This window comes from Oncorhynchus clarkii, unplaced genomic scaffold (assembly GCF_045791955.1).
Source record: "Oncorhynchus clarkii lewisi isolate Uvic-CL-2024 unplaced genomic scaffold, UVic_Ocla_1.0 unplaced_contig_305_pilon_pilon, whole genome shotgun sequence".
Taxonomy (NCBI): domain Eukaryota; kingdom Metazoa; phylum Chordata; class Actinopteri; order Salmoniformes; family Salmonidae; genus Oncorhynchus; species Oncorhynchus clarkii.
In genome coordinates this window covers 3162-27589 of record NW_027259547.1, presented here as the reverse complement: position 1 = coordinate 27589, position 24428 = coordinate 3162, and the positions used below count along the sequence as shown (strand labels likewise).

The 24428-nt window shown below is 40.1% G+C and overlaps 1 protein-coding gene across 4 annotated transcripts; it reads left to right on the top strand.

Annotated features, from left to right (window-relative positions):
* The first annotated feature begins 3126 nt into the window (after window positions 1-3126).
* Window positions 3127-18327, top strand: LOC139400297 (zinc finger protein 664-like). 4 transcript variants are annotated; one of them, XM_071145266.1, is made up of 5 exons: window positions 3127-3218; window positions 4172-4410; window positions 7035-7274; window positions 11130-11385; window positions 14770-18327. In XM_071145266.1, the coding sequence occupies exons 2-4, from the start codon at window positions 4308-4310 to the stop codon at window positions 11237-11239; spliced, it is 453 nt and encodes a 150-aa protein (XP_071001367.1). In that variant the 5' UTR covers window positions 3127-3218; window positions 4172-4307; the 3' UTR covers window positions 11240-11385; window positions 14770-18327. The 4 variants fall into 4 exon arrangements, with proteins under 4 accessions (XP_071001367.1, XP_071001365.1, XP_071001364.1 ...); XM_071145264.1 differs by having other exon boundaries at window positions 3128-3218; window positions 11203-11385; XM_071145263.1 differs by having other exon boundaries at window positions 3131-3413; window positions 11203-11385.
* The last annotated feature ends 6101 nt before the right edge of the window (window positions 18328-24428 follow it).

Below are 24428 nucleotides of genomic sequence, written 5' to 3'. Positions count from 1 at the left end.
TCAAGAGAATGCTTCACTGCATTTAAATGCAGGACCAGTAGGCTGTGTGATGAAATGAAGTAATAATAAGGACTAATTGATAACAGGCCAGAAAGCAGAACAAAACCAGCATAATGACATACTATAGAGTCTAACGGAGAAAAGAAACATGGTGAAGCATTTATTATGGCTAAAGCATAGCAAAATAAATAAAACAGAATTTGAGAAAATGTCACGTTGGGCAGACCGTTATACACTTTTAGAACTTGCGAGTCAATAGGTTAAAAGGTCATTAAGGTCACATGATCACCTCATTCAAAATTAACAAGCTCCTAAAGCCATTCTTCTCAAAAAGGGACCACACAAATTACCACCATGCAAATTAATAATTGGTTTAGAAGACAAAATAAGAATCTAGCCTATTAGAACAGACAGAGCAGGTCATTTTGATTGTGCGACCTTAGTGACCCTTTAAGCAATGGGAGGGTGTAGTAAAGGCTTTTCTTATGCACAACGCAACTCAGCGTGCCTGGATACAGACTGTAACCATGTATTGTGTGGTTACGGCACCACAAAACCCTGAGGACTTTTCTTTTCTTTTATGGCTATGACACTCACAGCCATGATAAATGTCATCATAACACATGGGCTCTCATATATTATTGCTTAAATATACTATGGCTGTTAGCCAATCAGCTTTCAGGGCTCAAACCACCCAGTTATTAATACAAAATATCCTACAGAATAATGACGTGTTTATAGGTACGGTTGACAAGTGTACACAGTTGTGTTTCCTAATCCCCGTTTTGCGTGATGGCCGTTGTGTCACGAATCCCGCCGAAGATGGTGCCTCTTCCTGTTCGGGCGACGTCGTCGTCGCGGGCCTACCAGCCGGGCTTGTTTTCTGTTATGTGGGGTGTGTGTGTGTGTGTGTGTTATTTTTCCCAAACAGTTTCGTCCTGGGTCTTTTAGCGTCCGTGTGTGTGGCGTTGACCGACACTGTTGCTTTGGGAATAAACTATCCACGTATCTACTACCCTGCTCTCTGCGCCTGACTCCTCCACCCACTACTTCTAGAAGTAGGGCCATTTACCAAGGCCATTGGTAAAGAGCCTGAAAGTCAAGCACACATAATATGTTCTTTGTGAATTGAACACTTTCAAACTGCTGAGGAGATAAGGCTCTTGGATTTACTGTCTTTGTTGCAGACAGTTTATCACTAACGATACCTTTAAAATTACTTACTGGATCCATTCTAAAGATGTGACATACCGGTCCATGACCTTGTGGGCACAGTCCTTTGTGTTCTTACCACCAATGTTGCTTAACCTTAATCTGTGTCAATAGACTGTTTGAAACCCTGGAAGTTAATTATTTTTATTTGATTTATTTCAACTTTATTTAACCAGGTAGGCTAGTTGAGAACAAGTTCTTATTTACAACTGCGACCTGGCCAAGATAAAGCAAAATAGTGCGACAAAAACAACACAGAGTTACACATGGGATAAACAAACGTTCAGTCAACACAATAGAAACAATTATATGCAGTGTGTGCAAATGTAGTAAGATTAGGCGATTAGCTCCCCTGTGAGCTAACATTCTTAGCTAGCTAGATAGCTAACCCATACTACAGTTAGTTAGCAAACCAACCAGCTTCACCGTAGGTACCCAGAGAGTAACGTTGATGTCTAGCTAGTTCATTTTTTTTAATGGTCAAATAATGACTCCACACCCGTTACCAGAAAACAAAGCTAACCGTAGTTAGCTAAACCGATACAGTAAACTAGCTGACAGTTTGTACAACCATCAAATATGTTGGCCCTGCTTTCCCGCCTATCTAGCAACTAAGTTAGTGTTAACTAGCATGTTAACGGTAGCTTATTAGTTAGCATGTAAGTATCCAGGCAGAGTTGCTTATGTTAGCCTAGAGAAAATAATAGTTTGCGACATTAACAGAAACGTTTTCAGAAATGTTGATTCTTACAATTATCCTCGTATCGTTGTGTTGCGGTCATGAGGAACAAATGTCGGGTGAATGACTTGCTCTTTCTGCTTCTCCCAGTTTGGAGACATGACAGTTATAAATTGTAATAAATTCCATTGTGAAATTGTAAATTAATGATTTTAAAATGACAGGTAATTTTCAGTCATTCTGTCTATATCAGAACATCTTACAAGATATTCGATTTTTTATTTTAATTTTAAATAAATATATTTCATTATATTGTGTATATCAAAAAATAATCAAACTCATGCAATATTGTATACACGTATTCGTGTATCTAATGCATTTCAATGAGTACAAGCTGATCAGGCTGACCTTCGGCTAGTTTTGGATCAAAACAGGCGGACAATTTTGGGCGAAATAAAGTCTATGATAGACATCGCCACTGATGCCATTACTAAACCAGCGTGAAATTGTCATTTAACCTGTAGTTGTTGGCTTTATTCAATGCAGGATTATACTGTACATTCAGGAGTTAGTCCGTAGCGGGGTGTGTCTGGTTTTGGGGAGGGAAATATTGCGAAGCGGATGTGCTGTTCGAGTCTGATATCTCCCAGTTGAATAAAGTTGGTAAGTATCAATGGAAGACGGAGACAACGAAAAATGGAGCAAACCGACCAAAGGTTGTAAACGAACATTGGTTTCTTTTGGAGCGCGATTCATCAACAATTGTGCATTTTGGGAGATCATTTGAGGTCAGGAAGATGGTAAAGGAGGCATGAGGAAAGGTAGAGTCAGTCAGTGACCAGTAGTGGTTTTGTTTTGATTTCATGCGTCTCAGAAGAGCAGAAGGAGAGAGCATTGTTTTTCGGAGCAGGGCACCGTTAAATGTGTTATATCTGGAGTTTCGCTGGAAGAGTGAAGAGTGTCTGCCTACTCACGTGATGCTGAGATACGTAAGATACGCAGTGAGAGCTATTGTGAATAAGCCATTGCAGTTATGAAATTGATAAAAGAATGGCCATGTTTCAAGTGTGTGCCGACGGAATCTTTTTGGTATTTATTAGGATGCCCATTAGCCGCTGCAAGAGTATCAGAATTGTCAAACCCCGGATTGGTCCACTTCACAAGCGTTCTCTGAAGTCTCGCGGTGTTACGTCTCTGGGTTGAGAAACTGGTAGTGGGGAACAGGAAGTTCTGCGCAGGCGCGCATCATTCTTCAGAATAAAGGATACGCCAGAATTGTGCAGTCGAGACGACAACTTTAGTGTCCGTTTCTAATGTATTACTACTGGTATGTAATAGCACGTTCTAATAAGAACATGTAATAACATTCTAGGTAACAACTACGTCAAGGTATTATCAGGTTTGATAAAGGTTTTATGTGCTATTTTTATGTCAAACCGCATGAGTGAACGTGATCACTTTTTTTTACATATCACATAGAGACTTTGGGTTAGTCTGAGTGGATGTATATAATTTCGTCAAGGTAATTTCATTAAGGATCAATTTATTTTAGATTTCTGGGTTCGTTTTACATGTCGTTTTTGGTTTTGTGTAAAGTTCAGGAGATGGTAAAATGGCGGTTCCCCCTCGGTCTGCATCAACGTACTTCAGTTCAGGCACTGAGGGTGCAGCAGAGAAAGACAAATTTACGGTTGCACTACTGTTTTGGAGCTAAATGTAATGATTATCAGTTTTCTACATGTGTACTAATATTCAGAGACATTCAGTTGTTTCTGTCTATCTGTAAATGTTACTATGGTGTGAACGGGAAATACTATTGGTTTTTGATTTAAATAATACAGTGAAGACCAGGTTATTCAGGAAAATAGTACAGAGTGCTCCCTGAAACATACTGCAACCCTGTATTAAATGTTTTTGAGGCATTTATGTGAATTAAGGAAATCTACTATAGATTAAGTGAATTTAAGTTGTGTAGCCTAATTTAAAGTGTATACTTTGTCTAATGTGAATGAATTCGTGTTTTGTTGTCAATGCTTAGTTACCAGATCTATTGAAATGAGATCAGTGCTTGACTTGAACAGGAGCTCACCGGAGCTGAGTACCAGCACCTCAAATTTCTACTGTTTGAGCTCATGTTCCTCTTATAGAATATTAGCTCAACAGTATTGTGGAGCTCCTGCACCTAAATATTAACCATATTTTTTGAGAATAAAGTAAGTCTTGACAGTTCTGGCACTAACTTTTGTGTCCGTTTCTCTTTATTACTACTGGCCGACTCAGATTAAGTCTGAGGCCAGTAACATCAACAGTGAGGACAAACCCAGCCTTCCTCTCGCCTTCCACACTGAGTCCAAACCTACAGTCACTGGGTCCTGATTGTGACAGTGGAGCCCAGTTTGCACTGCAGGATCCAGAGATGGCATCAGTGAAGCTGGAAGACTGCAGTCAAACACTGGAGCTGAATGCCAACATTAAAGATGAAGAAGAGGAGGAGAAGATTGGGACATCTGTTTCTCATGGTAAGAGCAGGTTCTATCTATCTTAAGTTGGTGTTTTTCATTCCAACTTCCCACTGTGTATGAAACGTTGCTGTAGAACTGTTTTATTTATTTTATTTCACCTTTATTTAACCAGGTGGTGGGCCAGTTGAGAACGAGTTCTCATTTACAACTGTGACCTGGCCAAGATAAAGCAAAGCAGTGCGACACAAACACAGAGTTACACATGGAGTAAACAAACGTGCAGTCAATAACACAATAGAAACATATATATGCAGTGTGTGTAAATGTAGTAAGATTAGAGAGGTAAGGAAATAAATAGGCCGTAGTGGTGAAATAATTACTATTTAGCATTAACACTGGAGTGATAGATGTGCAGATGATGATGTGCTAGTAGAGTTACTGGGGTGCAAAATAGCAAAAATAAATAAGATGGGGATGAGGTAGTTGGGTGGGCTATTTACAGATGGGCTGTGTACAGGTGCAGTGATCGGTAAGCTGCTCTGACAGCTGATGCTTAAAGTTAGTGAGTGTCTCCAGCTTCAGTGATTTTTGCAATTAGTTAGTCATTTGCAGCAGAGAACTGGAAGGACAGGTGGCCAAAGGAGCAGTTGGCTTTGGGGGTGACTAGAGAGATGTACCTGCTGGAGCGCGTGCTACGGGTGGGTATTGTTATGGTGAACAGTGAGCTGAGATAAGGTGGGGCTTTACCAAGCAAAGACTTATAGATGACCTGGAGCCAGTGGGTTTGGCGACGAGTATGAAGCGATGGCCAGGCAACGAGAGCGTACATGTCGCAGTGGTGGGTAGTATATGAGGCTTTGGTGACAAAACGGATGGCACTGTGATAGACTGCATCCAATTTGTTGAGTAGAGTGTTGGAGGTTATTTTGTAAATGACATCGCCAAAGTCAAGGATTTGGTAGGATAGTCAGTTTTACGAGGGTGTATTTAGCTGCACGAGTGAAGGAGGCTTTGTTGCAAAATAGGAAGCCAATTCTATATTTTATTTTGGATTGGAGATGCTTAATGTGAGTCTGGAAGGAAATTTTACAGTCTTAACTAGACACCTAGGTATTTGTAGTTGTCCACATAATCTAAGTCAGAACTGTCCAGAGTAGTGATGCTAGTCGGGCGGGCGGGTGCGGGCAGCGATCGGCTGAAGAGCATGCATTTAGTTTTACTTGCGTTTAAGAGCAGTTGGAGGCCACGGAAGGAGTGTTGAATGGCATTTAAGCTCATCTGGAGGTTTGTTAACACAGTGCCCAAAGAAGGGCCAGATTTATACAGAATGGTGTCGTCTGCATAGAGGTGGATCAGAGCATCACCAACAGCAAGTGCTACATCATTGATATATACAGAGAAAAGAGTCGGCCCGAGAATTGAACCCTGTGGCACGCCCATAGAGACTGCCAGAGGTCCGGACAACAGGCCCTCCAATTTGACACACTGAACTCTATCAGAAAAGTAGTTGGTGGACCAGGCAAGGCAGTCATTTGCGAATCCAACGCTGTTGAGTCTGCCGATAAGAATGCGGTGATTGACAGAGTCGAAAGCCTTGGCCAGGTCGATGAAGACTGCTGCACAGGACTGTCTTTTATCGGTGGTGGTTATGATATCGTTTAGGACCTTGAGCGTGGCTGAGGTGCACCCATGACCAGCTCGGAAACCAGATTGCATAGCGGAGAAGGTACCTTATTCTAAAATTAATTAATTAAAAAACGTTCCTCATCAATCTACATACAATACCCCATTAATGACAAAGCAAACGCAGATTTTTAGGAATGTTTTCACATTTATGAAAAATTAAAAACAGAAATACCTTATTTACAAAAGTATTCAAACCCTTTGCTATGAGAATCGACATTGAGCTCAGGTGCATCTTGTTTTCATTGATCATCCCTGAAATATTTCTATAACTTGATTGTTGTCAATCTGTGGTAAATTTAAATTGATTGGACATGATTGGAAAGGCACACACCTGTCTATATAAGGGCCCACATTTGACAGTGCACGTCAGAGCAAAATCCAAGTCATGAGGTCGAATGAATTATCCGTAGAGCTCCATGAATGGAAAAATTCACAAGCTGGTTAAATGGCGGCACCGCTCGGTCTGCGTCAACGGACTTCAGTGCAGGAAGTGTGGATGTAGCAGAGGGAGACAATTTTACAGCTACGGTTTACTGTTTTGATTATCTTTAAATGTAATGATTTATCTTTTTTCTACATGTGTAATAACGTTGACAAATTCAGTTTGTCTTTATCTATAAACGTTACTATGGTGTGAACAGGAAATACAATTGTTTTTTTTTAAAGTAAAATAGTGAATAGAAAGTTATTAAGGAAAATAGCACATCATGCTGCCTAAAACAATCTGTAACCTTGTACTAAATGGTTTTTGAGGCATTTATGCATTTATCTACTACAGGTTAAGTTTTAGCTCAAAAGTATTGTGGAGCTCCTGCACCTAAATATAAACAGTACCGGCACCCAAAATGAGTATCGGCAACTATTTCAGTCCAAGTCAAGCACTGAATTAGATAATTGAACAAGAAAAAATAGAATATATTTTATAGAGAAGAAAGACCTTGCCAGAACTTTCAAGAAAATAACTTTTGTGTCTGGTTCTCTTGTACTACTTGCAGACTCAGGTATGAGGCCGTTAACATCAACAGTGAGGACAATCCCAGCCCGCCTCTCTCCTTCCACACTGAGTCCAAACCGACAGTCACTGGGTCCTGTTTGTGACAGTGGAGCCCAGTTTGCACTGCAGGATCCAGAGATGGCATCAGTGAAGCTGGAAGACTGCAGTCAAACACTGGAGCTGAATGTCAACATTAAAGAGGAAGAAGAGGAGGAGAAGATTGGGACATCGGTTTCTCATGGTAAGAGCAGGTTCTATCTAATTTTGTTGTTCGTTACAACTTCCCACTGTGTATGAAAAGTTGCGGTAGAACTGTTTCATGATGAACTGTTTAAGTACTGCAGTACATCTCATCCTCATGGACTGCACCAGATTTGCCAGTTCTTACTGTGAGATGTTGCCCCACTTTTCCACCAAGGCACCTGCAAGTTCCCAGACATTTCTGGGGGGAATTTGTGCCCATAGGCAAAGTTTTTGCTGGTGATGTCTGGTAAGGACCTGCCTGACAACAGGCCGACAAGCCCTCAGTCCAGCCTCTCTCAGCGTATTGCGGACAGTCTGAGCACTGATGGAGGGATTGTGCGTTCCTGGTGTAACTTGGGCAGTTGTTGCCATCCTCTACCTGTCCTGTAGGTGTGATGTTCGGATGTACCGATCCTGTGCAGGTGTTGTTTCACGTGGTCTGCCACTGCGAGGACGATCAGCTGTCCGTCCTTTCTCCCTGTAGCGCTGTCTTAGGTGTCTCACAGTACGGACATTGCAATTTATTGCCCTGGCCACATCTGCAGTCCTCATGCCTCCTTGCGGAATGCCTAAAGCACATTCACGCAGATCAGCAGGGACCCTGGGCATCTTTCTTTTGGTGTTTTTCAGAGTGAGGTGGAGGGTCCGTCATGGTCTGGGGTGTTTTTTTTTTAGCGTTTATAGAAAATCACCACAAGTCAAACTTAAAGGAATCATTCTTTATTATCAACAAGCTAGAGAGGTTCCATCAAACTTAAAGAACCATAGTATACGTCGGTCGGGAGCTCTGCCGGGGCAGTCCCGTTAGTTCTCCTTTACACTGCTTACTCAGACAAGTTATATTTGCATGATTTAGCTTATTCATTATTGATAATTCATAATTAACATTTTGCTGTTGCGTGTGCTGAGACCTTGAAACAGAACAATGTTCTGGGCGTACTGCCAATTGGGGCTGAGGAGGAGGTCACAGTCTCCTGCACGAACCAATAACATTTTTCCTCACATTTTTTTAGAGGGCAAATAGTTGGTGGGGCAATTTTGTATTAATTAGCATATTAATGAATTGAATGTATGTAGGCTATGAATGGCCTCACACCAGTACAGTAGGTGGAGGTGTAGGCACCTAAGAGTTGGATGCGATCCGCCAACCAAATCCCAAAGAAGGTGTTTATACTTGCATGCAATTTTTTGTACAGATGAACGTGTTACATTCAGGTGTTTGGAAATTGCTCCCAAAGATGAACCAGACTTGTGGAGGTCTACAATTGTTTTTTCTGATGTCTTGGCTTATTTATTTGAAGGTAGGCCTTGAAATGCATCCACAGGTACATCTCCAATTGACTCAAATGTCAATTAGCCTATCAGAAGCTTCTAAAGCCATGACATCGTTTTCCAAGCTGTTTTAAAGGCACAGTCAACTTAGTGTATGTAAACTTCTGACCCACTGGAATTGTGATACAGTGAATTATAAGTGGAAGTGAAATAATCTGTCTGTAAACAATTGTTGGAGAAATGACTTGTGCCATGCACAAATTAGATGTCTTAACTGACTTGCAAATACTTTAGTTTGTTAACAAGAAATTTGTGGAGTGGTTGAAAAACGAGTTTTAATGACTACATCCTGAGTGTATTTAAGAGAGTTATAAGGGCAAGAGGCCACAGTTCTATAGAATAATGGAGGTGGATGCACCACAACCAGTTGTAAATGTTGTACGTCAATCAAGTGATCTGGATACCCATATTGTGAAGGTGGATATTTTAGTATTCATAGCCACAGTTATTAATTGTACTGCTCATGAAGTCCAAGAAGCTGGACATCATTATATCTGCAGCTGAGAAGTTTCTGGGCCTCCAAGACTACAAGGACTACTGTCACCAGATAATGTTCTGCTCTTACAGGATCCTTCTCAGCCTGTGTAGGGACCTGGTTAGAACAGAAAAGCAGGCTGATTTAGTTTAATTTACATTTCGTTATTGATAGTTTTTGCATGATAAAAAAAAAATACTGTATACACTGAACAAACATATAAACGAAACATGCAAAGTGTTGGTTTCATGAGGTGAAATAAAATATCCCAGAAATGTTCCACACACACAAACTTATTTCGGTCAAATTTTGTGCACATTTGTTTTACATCCCCGGTAGTGAGCATTTCTCCTTTGCCAAGATAATCCATCCACCTCACAGGTGTGGCATATCAAGAAGCTGATTAAATAGCATGATTATCTTACACAGGTGCACCTTGTGCTGGAGACAAGAGTAGGTGCTTGGCAGCAGCTTATGGTGATCTCTAATAAATACAAAAATGCCACTCAAATGGGCTGTTTTTTTTCACACAACACAAAGCCACAGATGTCTGAAGTTTTAAGGGAGCATGCAATTGGCAAACTGACTGCAGGATTTTTCCACCAGAGCTGTTGCCAGATCAGTTAATGTTAATTTCTCTACCTTTGTTGTTTTAGAGAATTTGTCAGTATGCCCAAATATCCTCACATCTGCAGACTGCCGTGTATGGTGTTGTGTGGGCGTGTGGTTTGCTGATGTCAGTGTTGTGAACAGAGTGCCCCATGGTGGTATCAGGGTTATGATATGGGCAGGCATAAGCTACAGACAACAAACACAATTGCATTTTATCGATGGCAATTTGAATGCACAGAGATACCATGACAAGGAAGTGATCCCAAGAGGGGGGGGGGGGGGGTGACCTGGGGGGCTCTGAGGTACCAGAACACATTAAATAAAATACCTTTATAATAAAGTATTGCATGCATTATTGTGGCTTTAGCGTTCTGGCAAAGAGCAGAGGTGTGGAGCCACTTGCGGAAGTTGTTCATTTTTTGTAGCCTAGAGTTCAGGAAAAATGTGGCCTTTTAAAAACAAATTTCATGCAATTTTAGATGACTGGAGACTTTCACAGAATCTTAAAAGGTAAATTATTATTTTATTTAACTAGGCAAGTCAGTTAAGACCCAATTGTTATTTACACTGACAGCCAAACCCGGACACCGCTGGGCCAATTCTGTGCCGCGTCGTCCAGGTTTAATACCTCTCAAATGACCAAAATGACAGGCTGCTTTGACACTGACAAATGGAGAATCTGAGGTCAATAAAAACAACCTTGTCTCTAATCCATCAATAGCCTAGGCCAGGTGTGAGGAGAAACACATTGTACAATATGAGGAGGAAGTTATAGTCCTAATCAAGCTTTCCAGTTTCACTGACTCACCCAATGATGTGCAGCTCACTCCCTGAATGAATGGAGAATTGCACAAGTTGTTTTTATAACTAATGCTGGTCGTTTCCAATGGGAACAGATCAGTCATAGTGGGCAGAGCCAAGCACGAGTCAGCGAGATCCTACTGGTGCGTTATACAACACATCTGCACATTTCTGTTAGGGAACTCTTCTGTGAATCGCTCGTGTGCAATAACTCAATTCGCTTTTACGTTCCTTCTAAATTACGCAATTATTTAAAACTGTTGCAAATGGTAAAGTCTACAGATCTTAGTCCACTCTGTTCATCAAATATTTTTGTTTTGGAACTGTACTGAGATCAGGTGTTTCATCGATTTAGAACATTTGCAGAATGTCGGCCAAAATCCATCTCGTTCCGTCTTCTCCCACTGCCTGTCAGCGGGCTTCCTCTCACTACCATATCCTCTTATAGAATATTAGCTCCACAGTGTTGTGGAGCTCCTGCACCTAAATATAAACAGTACCGGTATCTATTTCAGTCCAAGTCAAGAACTGAATTAGATAATTGAACAAGAAGAAATATAATATATTTTTAGAGAATAAATAAAGAGCCAGAACTGTCAAGACAATAATGTTTGTGTCTCATTGTTACTACAGGACGACTAGAATTAAGTCTGAGGCCGGTTACATCAATAGTGAGTACAAACCCAGCCTGCCTCTCTCATTCCAGACTATATCCAAACCCATATTCATTCACTGGGCCCTGATTGTGACAGTGGAGCCCAGTTTGCACTGCAGGATCCAGAGATGGCATCAGTGAAGCTGGAAGACTGCAGTCAAACACTGGAGCTGAATGTCATCATTAAAGATGAAGAAGAGGAGGAGGAGAAGATTGGGGAATCTGTTTCTCATGGTAAGAGCAGGTTCTATCTAAGTTTGTTGTTCATTCCAACTTCCCACTGTGTATGAAAAGTTGCAGTAGAACTGTTTCATGATTAACTGTTTCAATGAGAAGGTAGATGTTGTTTCATGCTACTGAGACTTGCATGGTTTGACACCAGTATTGTCAGCATTTGTTTTATTAGTAGACTAAAGAAGTGAAGTAGACAATCTGCCAGTGTTTTAAAGTTCTATGAAATGAGTCTGTGTAGTTACTAACCCTTGTGATAGTGAGTGGAGGATGATATGAAATGAGTCTGTGTAGTTACTAACCCTTGTGATAGTGAGTGGAGGATGATATGAAGTGAGTCTGTGTAGTGACTAACCCTTGTGATAGTGAGTGGAGGATAATATGAAATGAGTCTGTGTAGTGACTAACCCTTGTGATAGTGAGTGGAGGATGATATGAAATGAGTCTGTGTAGTTACTAACCCTTGTGATAGTGAGTGGAGGATGATATGAGTCTGTCGTTACTAACCCTTGTGATAGTGAGTGGAGGATGATATGAAATGAGTCTGTGTAGTTACTAACCCTTGTGATAGTGAGTGGAGGATGATATGAAATGAGTCTGTGTAGTTACTAACCCTTGTGATAGTGAGTGGAGGATGATATGAAATGAGTCTGTGTAGTTACTAACCCTTGTGATAGTGAGTGGAGGATTATATGAAATGAGTCTGTAGTTACTAACCCTTGTGATAGTGAGTGGAGGATAATATGAAATGAGTCTGTGTAGTGACTAACTCTTGTGATAGTGAGTGGAGGATGATATGAAATGAGTCTGTGTAGTTACTAACCCTTGTGATAGTGAGTGGAGGATGATATGAAGTGAGTCTGTGTAGTGACTAACCCTTGTGATAGTGAGTGGAGGATAATATGAAATGAGTCTGTGTAGTGACTAACCCTTGTGATAGTGAGTGGAGGATGATATGAAGTGAGTCTGTGTAGTGACTAACCCTTGTGATAGTGAGTGGAGGATGATATGAAGTGAGTCTGTGTAGTGACTAACCCTTGTGATAGTGAGTGGAGGATGATATGAAATGAGTCTGTGTAGTTACTAACCCTTGTGATAGTGAGTGGAGGATGATATGAAATGAGTCTGTGTAGTTACTAACCCTTGTGATAGTGAGTGGAGGATGATATGAAATGAGTCTGTGTAGTTACTAACCCTTGTGATAGTGAGTGGAGGATGATATGAAATGAGTCTGTGTAGTTACTAACCCTTGTGATAGTGAGTGGAGGATTATATGAAATGAGTCTGTAGTTACTAACCCTTGTGATAGTGAGTGGAGGATGATATGAGTCTGTCGTTACTAACCCTTGTGATAGTGAGTGGAGGATGATATGAAATGAGTCTGTGTGGTTACTAACCCTTGTGATAGTGAGTGGAGGATTATATGAAATGAGTCTGTGTAGTTACTAACCCTTGTGATAGTGAGTGGAGGATGATGTGATAGTGAGTGGAGGATGATATGAAATGAGTCTGTGTAGTTTCTAACCCTTGTTATAGTGAGTGGAGGATGATATGAAATTAGTCTGTGTCGTTACTAACCCTTGTGATAGTGAGTAGAGGATGACAAGCCCCTTTTTAGCTTTCATCTCTTACCCACTTTTAGAATAGTTTTATTCCCCTGTATTGTACAGCCTACTGATATGAATACATATGTCACCCGGTACAGACAGAAGAGGACTGGCCACCCCTTTGGGCCTGGTTCCTCTCTACATTTCTTTCTAACTTTTCCGAGCCGCTGTGCTTCTACACCTGCATTGTTTGCTAATTGGTGTTTTAGGCTGAGTTTCTGAAAAGCATTTTGTGACAACTGCTGATGTAAAAAGTGTTTATAAAATAAATTTGATTGACATGGACAGTACCAGTCAAAGGTTTGGACACCTACTTATTCCAAGGTTTTATTTATTTTTATTATTTTCTACATTGTAATATAAGCGAAAACAAACTTTAAGTAACACATATGTAATCATGTAGTAACCAAAAAAGTGAGATTCTTCAAAGTAGCCACCCTTTGCCTTGATGAATGCTTTGCACACTCTTGGCATTCTCTCAACCAGCTTTATGAGGAAGTCACCTGGAATGCATTTCAATTAATAACAGGTGTGCCTTGTTGAAAGTTACTTTGTGGAATTTCTTTCCTTAATGCGTTTTAGCCAATCAGTTGTATTGTGACACGGTAGGGGTGGTATACAGAAGAAAGCCCTATTTGGTAAAAGAGCAAGGCCATATTATGTCAAGAACAGCTCAAATAAGCAAAGAGAAATGACAGTCCATTACTTTAAGACATGAAGGTCAATCAATGCGGAACATTTTATAGAACTTTGAAAGTTTCTTCAAGCGCAGTTGCAAAAACCATCAAGCGCTATGATGAAACTGACTCTCACGAGGACTGCCACAGGAAATGAAGACCCAGAGTTACCTCTGCTGCAGGGGATAAGTTCATTAGAGTTACCAGCTTCAGAGTTCAAGTAACAGACACATCAACATCAACTGTTCAGAGGAGACTGTGTGAATCAGGCCTTCATGGTCGAATTGATGCAAATAAACCACTACTAAAGGACACCAATAAGAAGAGACTTGCTTGGGCTAAGAAACACGAGCAATTGACATTAGACCAGGGGAAATCTGTAATTTGGTGTGATTCGTCCAAATTTCAGATTTTTGGTTCCAACTTCTGTGTCTTTGTGAGATGCAGAGTAGGTGAATGAGTGATCTCTGCATGTGTGGTTCCCACCGTGAAGCATGGAGGTGTGATGGTGGAGTGCTTTGCTGGTAACACTCAGTGATTTATTAACCAGCATGGCTACCACATCAGTCTGCAGCAATATGCCATCCCATCTGGTATGGGCTTAGTGGGACTGATTTGTTTTTCAACAGGACAATGACCCAAAACACCTCTCCAGGCTGTGTAAGGGCTATTTGACTTAGAATGAGAGTGATGGAGTGCTGCATCAGATGACCTGGCCTCCACAATCCCCCGACCTCAACCCAATTAAGATGGTTTAGGATGAGTTGGACTGCAGAGTGAAGGAAAATCAGCCAACAAGTGCTCAGCATAAGTAGGAGCTCCTTCATGACTGTTGGAAAAGCCTTCCAGGTGAAGCTGGTTGAGATAATGCCAAGTGTGCAAAGCTGTCATCAAGGCAAAGGATGGCTACTTTGAAGAATCTAAAATATATTTAGATTTATTTTAATACTTTTTTGGTTACTACATGATTCCATATGTGTTATTTCATAGTTTCGATGTCTTCACTTATTCTACAATGTAGAAAATAGTAAAAATAAAGAAAAACCCTTGAATGAGTAAGTTTGTCCACCAACTGACTAGTTCTTCTGATGTTGTTCACACAGGAAACGATGTTGCCACGTTCTCTGCATCCAGAGAGCAACAGCAGGAAGATCATAGCGCTAAGAGATCTCATCACTGCCCACATTGTGAGGAGATTTTCCCATTTCTATCAAAGCTGAAAATACACCTAAAAATACACACAGGAGAGAATCTGTATTCCTGTACTGACTGTGGAAAGAATTTCACAACATTAGAGGTTCTGATCATTCATCAGAGAGTGCATGAACGGATACACACAGGAGAGAAGCCTGTGTCCTGCTCTGACTGTGGAAAGAGTTTCTCTCTACTGAGCAACTTAAAACGACATGAACGCATACATACAGGAGAGAAGCCTTACGTATGCTCTGACTGTGTAAAATGCTTCACAACATCAACTGAACTAAAACGTCATCAGAGAACACACACAGGAGAGAAGCCTTACTCCTGCTCTGACTGTGGAAAGAGTTTCTCTCAACTGAGCAACTTAAAAGCACATGTACGTATACATACAGGAGAGAATCCTTACTCCTGTTCTGACTGTGGGAAGAGGTTCTCTCTACTGAGCAACTTAAAATCACATGAACGTATGCATACAGGAGAGAAGCCTTACGTATGCTCTGACTGTGTAAAATGCTTCACAACATCAACTGAGTTAAATCGTCATCAGAGAACACACACAGGAGAGAAGCCTTACTCCTGCTCTGACTGTGGAAAGAGGTTTTCTCGACTAAGCACCTTAAAAAGACACCAAGGTCAACAGAAAGGACCATTGATCTGACTGTAGAAAATGTTTTAAAACAACAGCTGAGCTTAAAGGTCATCAGAGAGCACACATAGGAGAGAAGTGTCATGGAAATGTCCTGTATTACCAAATCACGAGAGAGCAAACCACACACAAGTCAGAGTTATCATAAAGTCCATCTTTAATTATATGAGTGTCACTATAGCCCTGTGACTCTCAGATCAATTCAGTGTCTATAAATGAATTCTCTGAGAGTGCTTACATATTGGCAACTGAGATCCTTTATAGCAAAGACACACATAGCCAGACAGCATTCAGTTTGGTCTCCTAAACTAAGTTCTTATCTTGTTCTTGGTACCACTTAGAACCAAAAACATTACCTCATCCAATGGCATATATCAAATACACCCCTTCCTGGACAAGATCAGAAAAGACAGTGAGCCTCTTAGGTCATATACTAAATCAAGATAAGGGAAACCTCAGAGGAGACATGTAAATAATTAGACACATTCCCATAAGAAGACAGGCCTGACCTCTCCCCTCTCTGGGGCCCAATGTGACTAAGCCCTGGCAGAGAAGGCATAACTGCAAACAGTATTATCCAAAAGAAGACATTCTAATGACAAATATCTCACATAAGCATTATTATGTAAATACAACCTCTTATGTATCAATGTTACCTAACTAATTCTGATTCTGCTACTACAGAAGCCTTACATCAGCTCTGACTGTGCGTCAAGTTTCTCTCTTCTGTGCCACTTAAAATGACTTGAACGTGTACACACAGGAGAGAAGCCTTATCACTGCATTCATTGACTGTGAGAAGAGATTCTACAGACTGGGCCATTTGAAACGACACCAATGTATACATAAAGGAGAGAAGCCTCATCAGTTCTTTCAGACCAGCTAAGATTAGTCACTCCACTTAATTATCATGTCATTAAATAAGTGGTCACAGTGAATTGGATCAAATGAAGAAGGCGTAGAACACTATTGTAATCCTATAGTTTCTCACTATGAGAGAACTGTGCAGAGGAGAGGGAGCGTTATAGTATGTATGTTATCCTCTCTTTACTTTACTGATCAGTGTGCACCTTGTCAGTTTTGGTGTGTTTTGTTAGCTTCTACTGTAAAGACATTTAGATGGCCTTGGATTTGGCCTTAGGGTTGAATATCCTCTGTGAGGAGTCTCACAATGGAGTTGTTGACTGGGTGGTACTGCTTCTCTCTGCAGTTTTCCGTGGGAATGAGCTGGTAGACACAACATGTACAGAGTGTACAAAACATGAAGGGACGCCTGCTCTTTCCATGACATAGGTGAACCCAGCTGAAAACTATAATCCTTAATGATGTGTTTTTTATTATGAATTTATTATGGATCCCCATTAGCTTTCAGCAGAAAACAAGAGACTGCAGTTGCAGTGGGCTAAGAAATGAAAAGACTGGACGCTGGAGAATTTGAAAAACATACTGCCTGGTCTGATGAATCCCTGTTCCTGCTGTTTCATGCTGATGGGAGGACTGGGGTATGGAGAAAACCCTGAGTACATCCATCATGCCTCGTGTCATCTTTGCAGGCTGGTGGTGATGGTGTGGAGTTTGTATTCATGCCACACTCTGGGCCCCTTGATAAAAGTGGAGCAACTTTGAATACCACAGGATTCTAAACATCATTGCCAATCAGGTGCATCCCATCATGGCAGCAGTTTATCCATCTGCAAATAGATTTCTTCAGCAGGATTATGCCACAAGGCTTGTCCAGGAATGGTTCCAAGAACATGACAGTGAATTCAGTTTACTGCAGTAGCCTGCCGAGTCACCAGATCTCAATCCAAGTGTTCATCTGTGGCAGGAGATGGAACAAGCTATTCGGAGTAGAGATCCGCTCCCAGCTAGACACAATTGTGGGTAGCATTGGGCCAGAATCCCTGTGGAATGCTCTCAACACCTTGGATAGTCCAGACAAATTGAGGCTAATTCTGAGGACAAAGGGGGGTGCAACTCAATATTAGGAAGGTTTTTTGTACACAGTGTATATCAGATAAAGATGGTGTGATAATCACTTTTAAGCATTTGTTTGGGTCGATTATTTAATATTACTCAACTTTTGTTTAAACAGTATGAATCTACTTGTGTTTATTCAAATTGTCTTTTAATAGTAGATTCATTATTTTAGTCATTGATGATGAATGTGTTTGAATAACTGTGTTGAAGTTAATTGATCTGGCGGCAGGTAGCCTAGCGGTTAAGAGTGTTGGGCCAGTAACTGAAAGGTTGCTGATTTGAATCCCAAGCCGACTAGGTGAAAAGTCTGTCATTGTGCCCTTGAGCAAGGCAATTAACCCGTATTTGTCCTGTAAGTTGCTCTGGATAAGAGCATCTGCTAAGTGACAAGATTGTAATGAAAATGTTTGTAGATGAATTTATGCTGGGCAACCACTTTTTTTTTTATCTTAAATGAAATAAACTGTTTGAAGTGAAATACTGTATATACAATACACAACATTACCACTTTGTTTACCCTGGCCAGAGGGACAGGACCATAGCAAACTAGACTATGTAGCTGTTGTTAGTAGCCTACAGTTTCCATGCAATACAGCATGTCAGATCACTAATGATTAGATGTATAGGCTGCTACATTTATGCAAGAGTTTTTGCTTGTGTCTGCGGGAGAGATGTGTTGTCATGCTTGCTAAATAACTCCTGGAGGGAAGTGGAGAGCGTGACTTGAGCTTTGTGCGTTGTGCCCCGCCCGCCTTACATGGTCAAGAGACTCAGAGAGCCTGCAGCAGCACCCTGATGTGAAGAACAGCCCATACAAAAATCTACGATTGTAGTAAATTCAGCAGGGTGGAACAATCACAGTAAAACATGATTTAAATGTATTGTTGGAAGGGCTGTGGTCACCATTCATGTAATACATTAAATATATACATCAGAGGGTATTGGGGAACTATTTCATAGGGTTTTCATGGGTACATTATTTACCCATTTCAATCTTATACCAACCAACCCTATGCTTGGTGTGACTGTTATGGTCAGAGCAGACCATCTGATATGCCCTTAAATATTATAACATGCAACCTGGAATTAAAATGTAAGAGGACCAGTGCTTCTACAGTGAAGCACATGTTTTATTTATTTTATTCCACCTTTATTTAACCAGGTGGGCCAGTTGAGAACAAGTTCTCATTTACAACTGCGACCTGTGCTGTTTGCGGCCGATGTTGTTAGACTGCATTGTATCGTTGTTTCCTCTTCTGAGGGCACTGGTGGGGAACAATATAATTTAAATTCACATAGACAATGAGTCCTTCAAGTTTGCACTGTACCTACACATTATCTGTATTGTGATGATGGGGGAAATTGAATTGACAGTATACCACGGGTCTTGGTAACTAGGTTTGGCCTCCAGTCAATTTGTTGCTGGGCTTGTAGCTAGTCTGCGGGCCAGAACATAATTAGCCAATTAACAAATAGCCTATAGCTTCCCAATTCATAGTCCTACACAGTGTAGGCTACACTACACATTTAACACGTGGCCTAATCAATTCAATGACCATAACATAATAATGTCCATCTGATTACTGTGGTAAATTCACCAATGTCTATATTAATAGGACTTCCTGTTCTGTTAAAATATATTAATCATATTTCTGTCATTTCAAACCAGTGTGTCTTGTTTGCAGTGTGTCAGTTCAATCTGAGATGTCATTAGGAATCTAAGCATGGTACATTCAGAAGTAGATGTTCCACCCCAGACATGAGGCTGGAGTCCGACGCAGAAATGAAGGTGGGCCTAAAGAGTGAACACCTTGTGTGCTTTACAGTGTTGATTTTACCATGTACATATTTTATTATTATTATTTAACCTTTATTTTAACTAGAAGGTTCTTATCGACTTACACAAATCCACAAGGAGTCAGTGGAAACCATATTTATTTAATCAAGTCAATCATATCAGCAGTAAATGAGGCTGAATTAGTTGTTAGGCTGCCAGACGAGACTCCGGTGGCCAATAGCCAGGTGTAGCGGTGGTAAGGATTCACTCCATGGTGTTAAAAGGAAAGCTTTATGCTGGACTAACTAAAATTATGTTACAAATGGTTTAATTGAGCTGTTCTTGCCACAATATGGACTTGGTCTTTTACTCATTTCATATAACTTTTTAAAAAATAACAGCGTTTTATTAGGTTCCAAAGTCCAGAGACAATATTTCCCATTCAATTCAAGAATTACCCACTATCTATCTATTGGATAATGGAACCAGAGAGGAAGCTTGTGTTACCATTCTCTACACCATTACAGTACTCATTTCAACAGACCTTTTCCACGGCCCTTTGTCAGAGTTCAATATATGCCCAAGACTATATGGAGGGTCAGACTGTTGTAATGTCTGGAGGGTGAAAATCCAAATAAATGACATTATTACGTGTTCCACCACCCATGTTATTTACATTATTAAATGTCCATGTGGGCTCTGCTATGTCGGCAAAACCTCCCGCTCTCTCAAACAGAGAATTAGTGAACATAAAAGTTCAAACAGGAGAAACGACAGGGATCATCCAGTCGCAGTACATTTTAATGACCTGAGGCAGGACATTTCTACCTTTTTAGATTTTTGTGGCATAGAGAAAGTTAAGAAGTCAGACAGGGGAGAAGATATTAATAAAACTCTGAGTAAAAGAGAATGTTTTGGGATTTTCACCCTTCAGACATTATCTCCTAAAGGACTTAATGATGAAATGCCTGTGTATGTTATGTTGTGAATTTGAACATGAATGATGTGCCTACTGAAGATCACTATGATGTTTTTCGTATGATGTACCCAACGACTAATGAAAACTTGCTGAATGTCCACAGTGTGGTTTTACAGACGTGTTTAATATGTCTTATTTACACACTTTTGTAATATTTATAAAATGCATATTGTTATATTTGGCAGCACTTATTTGTTTTTCCTCCAACCCCTTTTGATGTGTGAACGGATGTGGGTGGGGCCAGGTCTACATAAGGGTGCTCATTCTTTTTTTTATTCACTAAAAGCTCTGACAAAGGCTGTGAGGCCCGATACGTAAGTTTATTGAATATCAGTGATACTATCAAGAGCAGTGTGCTGTTGCCATGGCACCTGCAAAACATTTTGCTCAGATGTGCGAGTGCCTTTTGAATTTTATATAAAGGTGGTATAAAAGGTGTTATATCTGGAGTTTAGTAAAGGTGTTTCATAAAGGTGTTTCATAAAGGTGTTATATAAAGGTGTAATATAAAGCTGGTATAAAAGGTGTTATAGCTGGAGTTTAGTAAAGGTGTTATATAAAGGTGTTATATAAAGCTGGTATAAAAGGTGTTATAGCTGGAGTTTAGTAAAGGTGTTATATAAAGGTGTTATATAAAGGTGTTATATAAAGGCGTAATATAAAGGTGTTATATCTGGAGTTTAGTAAAGGTGTTTCATAAAGGTGTTATATAAAGGTGTTATATCTGGAGTTTAGTAAAGGTGTTGTATAAAGGTGTTATATAAAGGTGTTATATAAAGATGTTATAGCTGGAGTTTAGTAAAGGTGTTGTATAAAGGTGGTATAAAAGGTGTTATAGCTGGAGTTTAGTAAAGGTGTTTCATAAAGGCGTTATATAAAGGTGTTATGTGAAGGTGGTATAAAAGGTGTTATAGCTGGAGTTTAATAAATGTGTTATATAAAGGTATATAAAGGTGGTATAAGCGGAAGATCCCTGGAGTGGTTTGTATTTGTGTATTTATCAGGGATCCCCATTAGTTACTCTTCCTGGGCTCCAAACACACCAACGCATCCACATGACATATAAAACAACAGATTAAACAGTGAACTATGTTTGTTCTGAATGAGCTAAAGTTAAAACAGTACATCATGTAACATCCCTACACCACCACATCTCCACAACACAAAACCTTCAATATCACAATGTGTACGTATGCATGTGTCTGTACCTTTTGTGTGTGTCTCTTCACAGTCCCCGTTGTTCCATAAGGTGGTATTTTTTACATGCTTTTTAAATCTGATTCTACTGCTGGCATCAGTAGCCTGATGTGGAATAGAGTTCCATGTAATCATGGCTCAATGTAGTACTGTGCGCGTCCCATAGTATGTTCTGGACTTGGGGACTGTGAAGAGACCTCTGGTGGCATGTCTTGTGGGGTAGTCATGGGTTTCCTAGCTATGTGCTTGTATTTTTTACTTCTTACGGCTGAAATCCCGTTAACGGGATCAATTTGACAACAGCCAGTGAAAGTGCAGGGCGCCAAAATCAAACAACAGAAATCTCATAATTAAAATTCTTAAAACATACAAGTATTATACACCATTTTAAAGATAAACTTGCTAATCCCACCACAGTGTCCGATTTCAAAAAGCTTTACGACGAAAGTAAACCATATGATTATGTTAGGTCAGCACCTAGTTATAGAAAAACAGCCATTTTTCCAGCCAAAGAGAGGAGTCACAAAAAGCAGAAATAGAGAAAATTAATCACTAACCTTTGATCTTCATCAGATGACACTCATAGGACTTCATGTTACACAATACATGTATGTTTTGTTCGATAAAGTTCATATTTATATCCAAAAATCTCAGTTTACATTGGCGCGTTATGTTCAGTAATGTTTTGCTTCCAAACCATCCGGTGATTTTGCAGAGAGCCACATCAATTTACAGAAATACTCATAATAAACATTGATAAAATATACAAGTGTTATGCATGGAATTATAGATATACTTCTCCTTGATGCAACCGCTGTATCAGATTTCAAAAAAGCTTTACGGAAAAAGCACACCATACAATAATCTGAGTACAGCGCTCAGACACAAAAACAAACCATACAGATACCCGCCATGTTGTGTCATGTTGAGTCAACAGAAGACAGAAATAGCATTATAAATATTCACTTACCTTTGATAATCTTCATCAGAATGCACTCACAGGAATCCCAGTTCCACAATAAATGTTTGTTTTGTTCGATAAAGTCCATCATTTATGTCCAAATACCTCCTTTTTGTTTGCGCGTTTAGTTCACAAATCCAGGCACGAGCACTAGGTCCAAATGAAAAGTCAAAAAGTTCTGTTACAGTTCGTAGAAACATGTCAAACGATGTATAGAAACAATCTTTAGGATGTTTTTAACATAAATCTTAAATAATGTTCCAACCGGACAATTCCTTTGTCTTTAGAAATGCAATGGAACGCAGGTCGCTCTCACGGGCGTGCGCGAGACTGAGCTCATGGCATTCTGTCAGACACCTGGTTGAAACAGCTCTCATTCGCTCCCCCTTCACAGTAGAAGCCTGAAACAAGGTTCTAAAGACTGTTGACATCTAGTGGACACCTTAGGAAGTGCAATCGGACCGAATTTACACTGTATCTTGGATAGGCAAAGAGTTGAAAAACTACAAACCTCAGATTTCCCATCTCCTGGTTGGATTTTTTCTCCGGTTTTTGTCTGCCATATGAGTTCTGTTATACTCACAGATATCATTCAAACCGTTTTAGAAACTTCATGGTGTTTTTTTTAACTAATAATATGTATATCTTAGCTTCTGGGCCTGAGTAGCAGGCAGTTTACTCTGGGCACCTTATTCATCCAAGCTACTCAATACTGCCCCCCAGCCATAAGAAGTTTTACACAGACAGCTCGGAAACATTCAGCGTGTCAACAGCTCTTAAAAAAACAAGTAATGATGAAGTCAATCTCTCTTCCACTTTGAGCCATGAGAGATTGACATGCATGTAATTAATGGTAGCTCTCCGTCTACTTTTAAGGGCCAGCCGTGTTGCCCTGTTCTGAGCCAACTGCAATTTTCCCAAGTCCCTCTTTGTGGCACCTGACCACACTACTGAACAGTAGTCTAGGTGCGATAAAACTAGGGACCTGCCTTGTTGACAGTGTTGTTAAGAAGGCAGAGCAGCTCTTTATTATGGACAGACTTCTCCCCATCTTAGCTACTGTTGTATCAATATGTTTTGACCATCACAGTTTCCAACCCAGGGTTACTCCAAGCAGTTTAGTCACCTCAACTTGCTCAATTTCCACATTATTCATATCGAGACGTAGTTGAGCCACATACGTTTTTCCAGCAGCAGACTATGATCGATAATGTCAAAAGCTGCACTGAAGTCTAACAAGACAGCCCCCACAATCATTTTAGCATCAATTTCTCTCAGCCAATCATGAGTAATTTGTGTAAGTGTCGAGTGTCGAGTGTACTTCTCAAACATAATTTTGTCCCGAAGTTTGTTGACAGGCTGACTGGTCAGCTATTTGAGCCAATAAAGGGGGCTTTACTATTCTTTAGTAGCGGAATGACTTTAGCTTCCCTCCAGGCCTGAGGACACACACTTTCTAGTAGATTGTCAGACTCCGGTGGCTTCTCATTGTTGAAAGACAACAATCTTTTTACCAACTTTACGGAATTCAAAAGTACATTTCTTGTCTTTCATGATTTGGTCAGATATACTTGGATGTGTAGTGTCAGCATTTGTTGCTGGCATGTCATCCCTAAGTTTGTTTATCTTGGCAATATCAGTGGGTTTTGTGATAAATGAGACATCTGATTCAATGTATGAAGGAGCCAAGTTGGCTTTTTTTCTCATAATTTTGTTTAATGTGCTCCAAAGCTTTTTACTATCATTCTTTATATAATTTCTCTTTGTTTCATAGTGTAGTTTATTTTTATTTAGTTTAGTCACATTATTTCTTAATTCGCAGTACATTTGCCAATCAGTTGGGCTGCCAGACTTATTTGCCATTCCTTTCACCTCATCCCTCTCAACAATACAAATGTTCAATTCCTCATCAATCCAAGGAGATTTAACAGTTTTTACAGTAATTTCCTTAATTGGTGAGGACTTATTAGTAACTGGAATAATCAATGGTTAATAATCAATCAATCAATAATCAATGGTTGC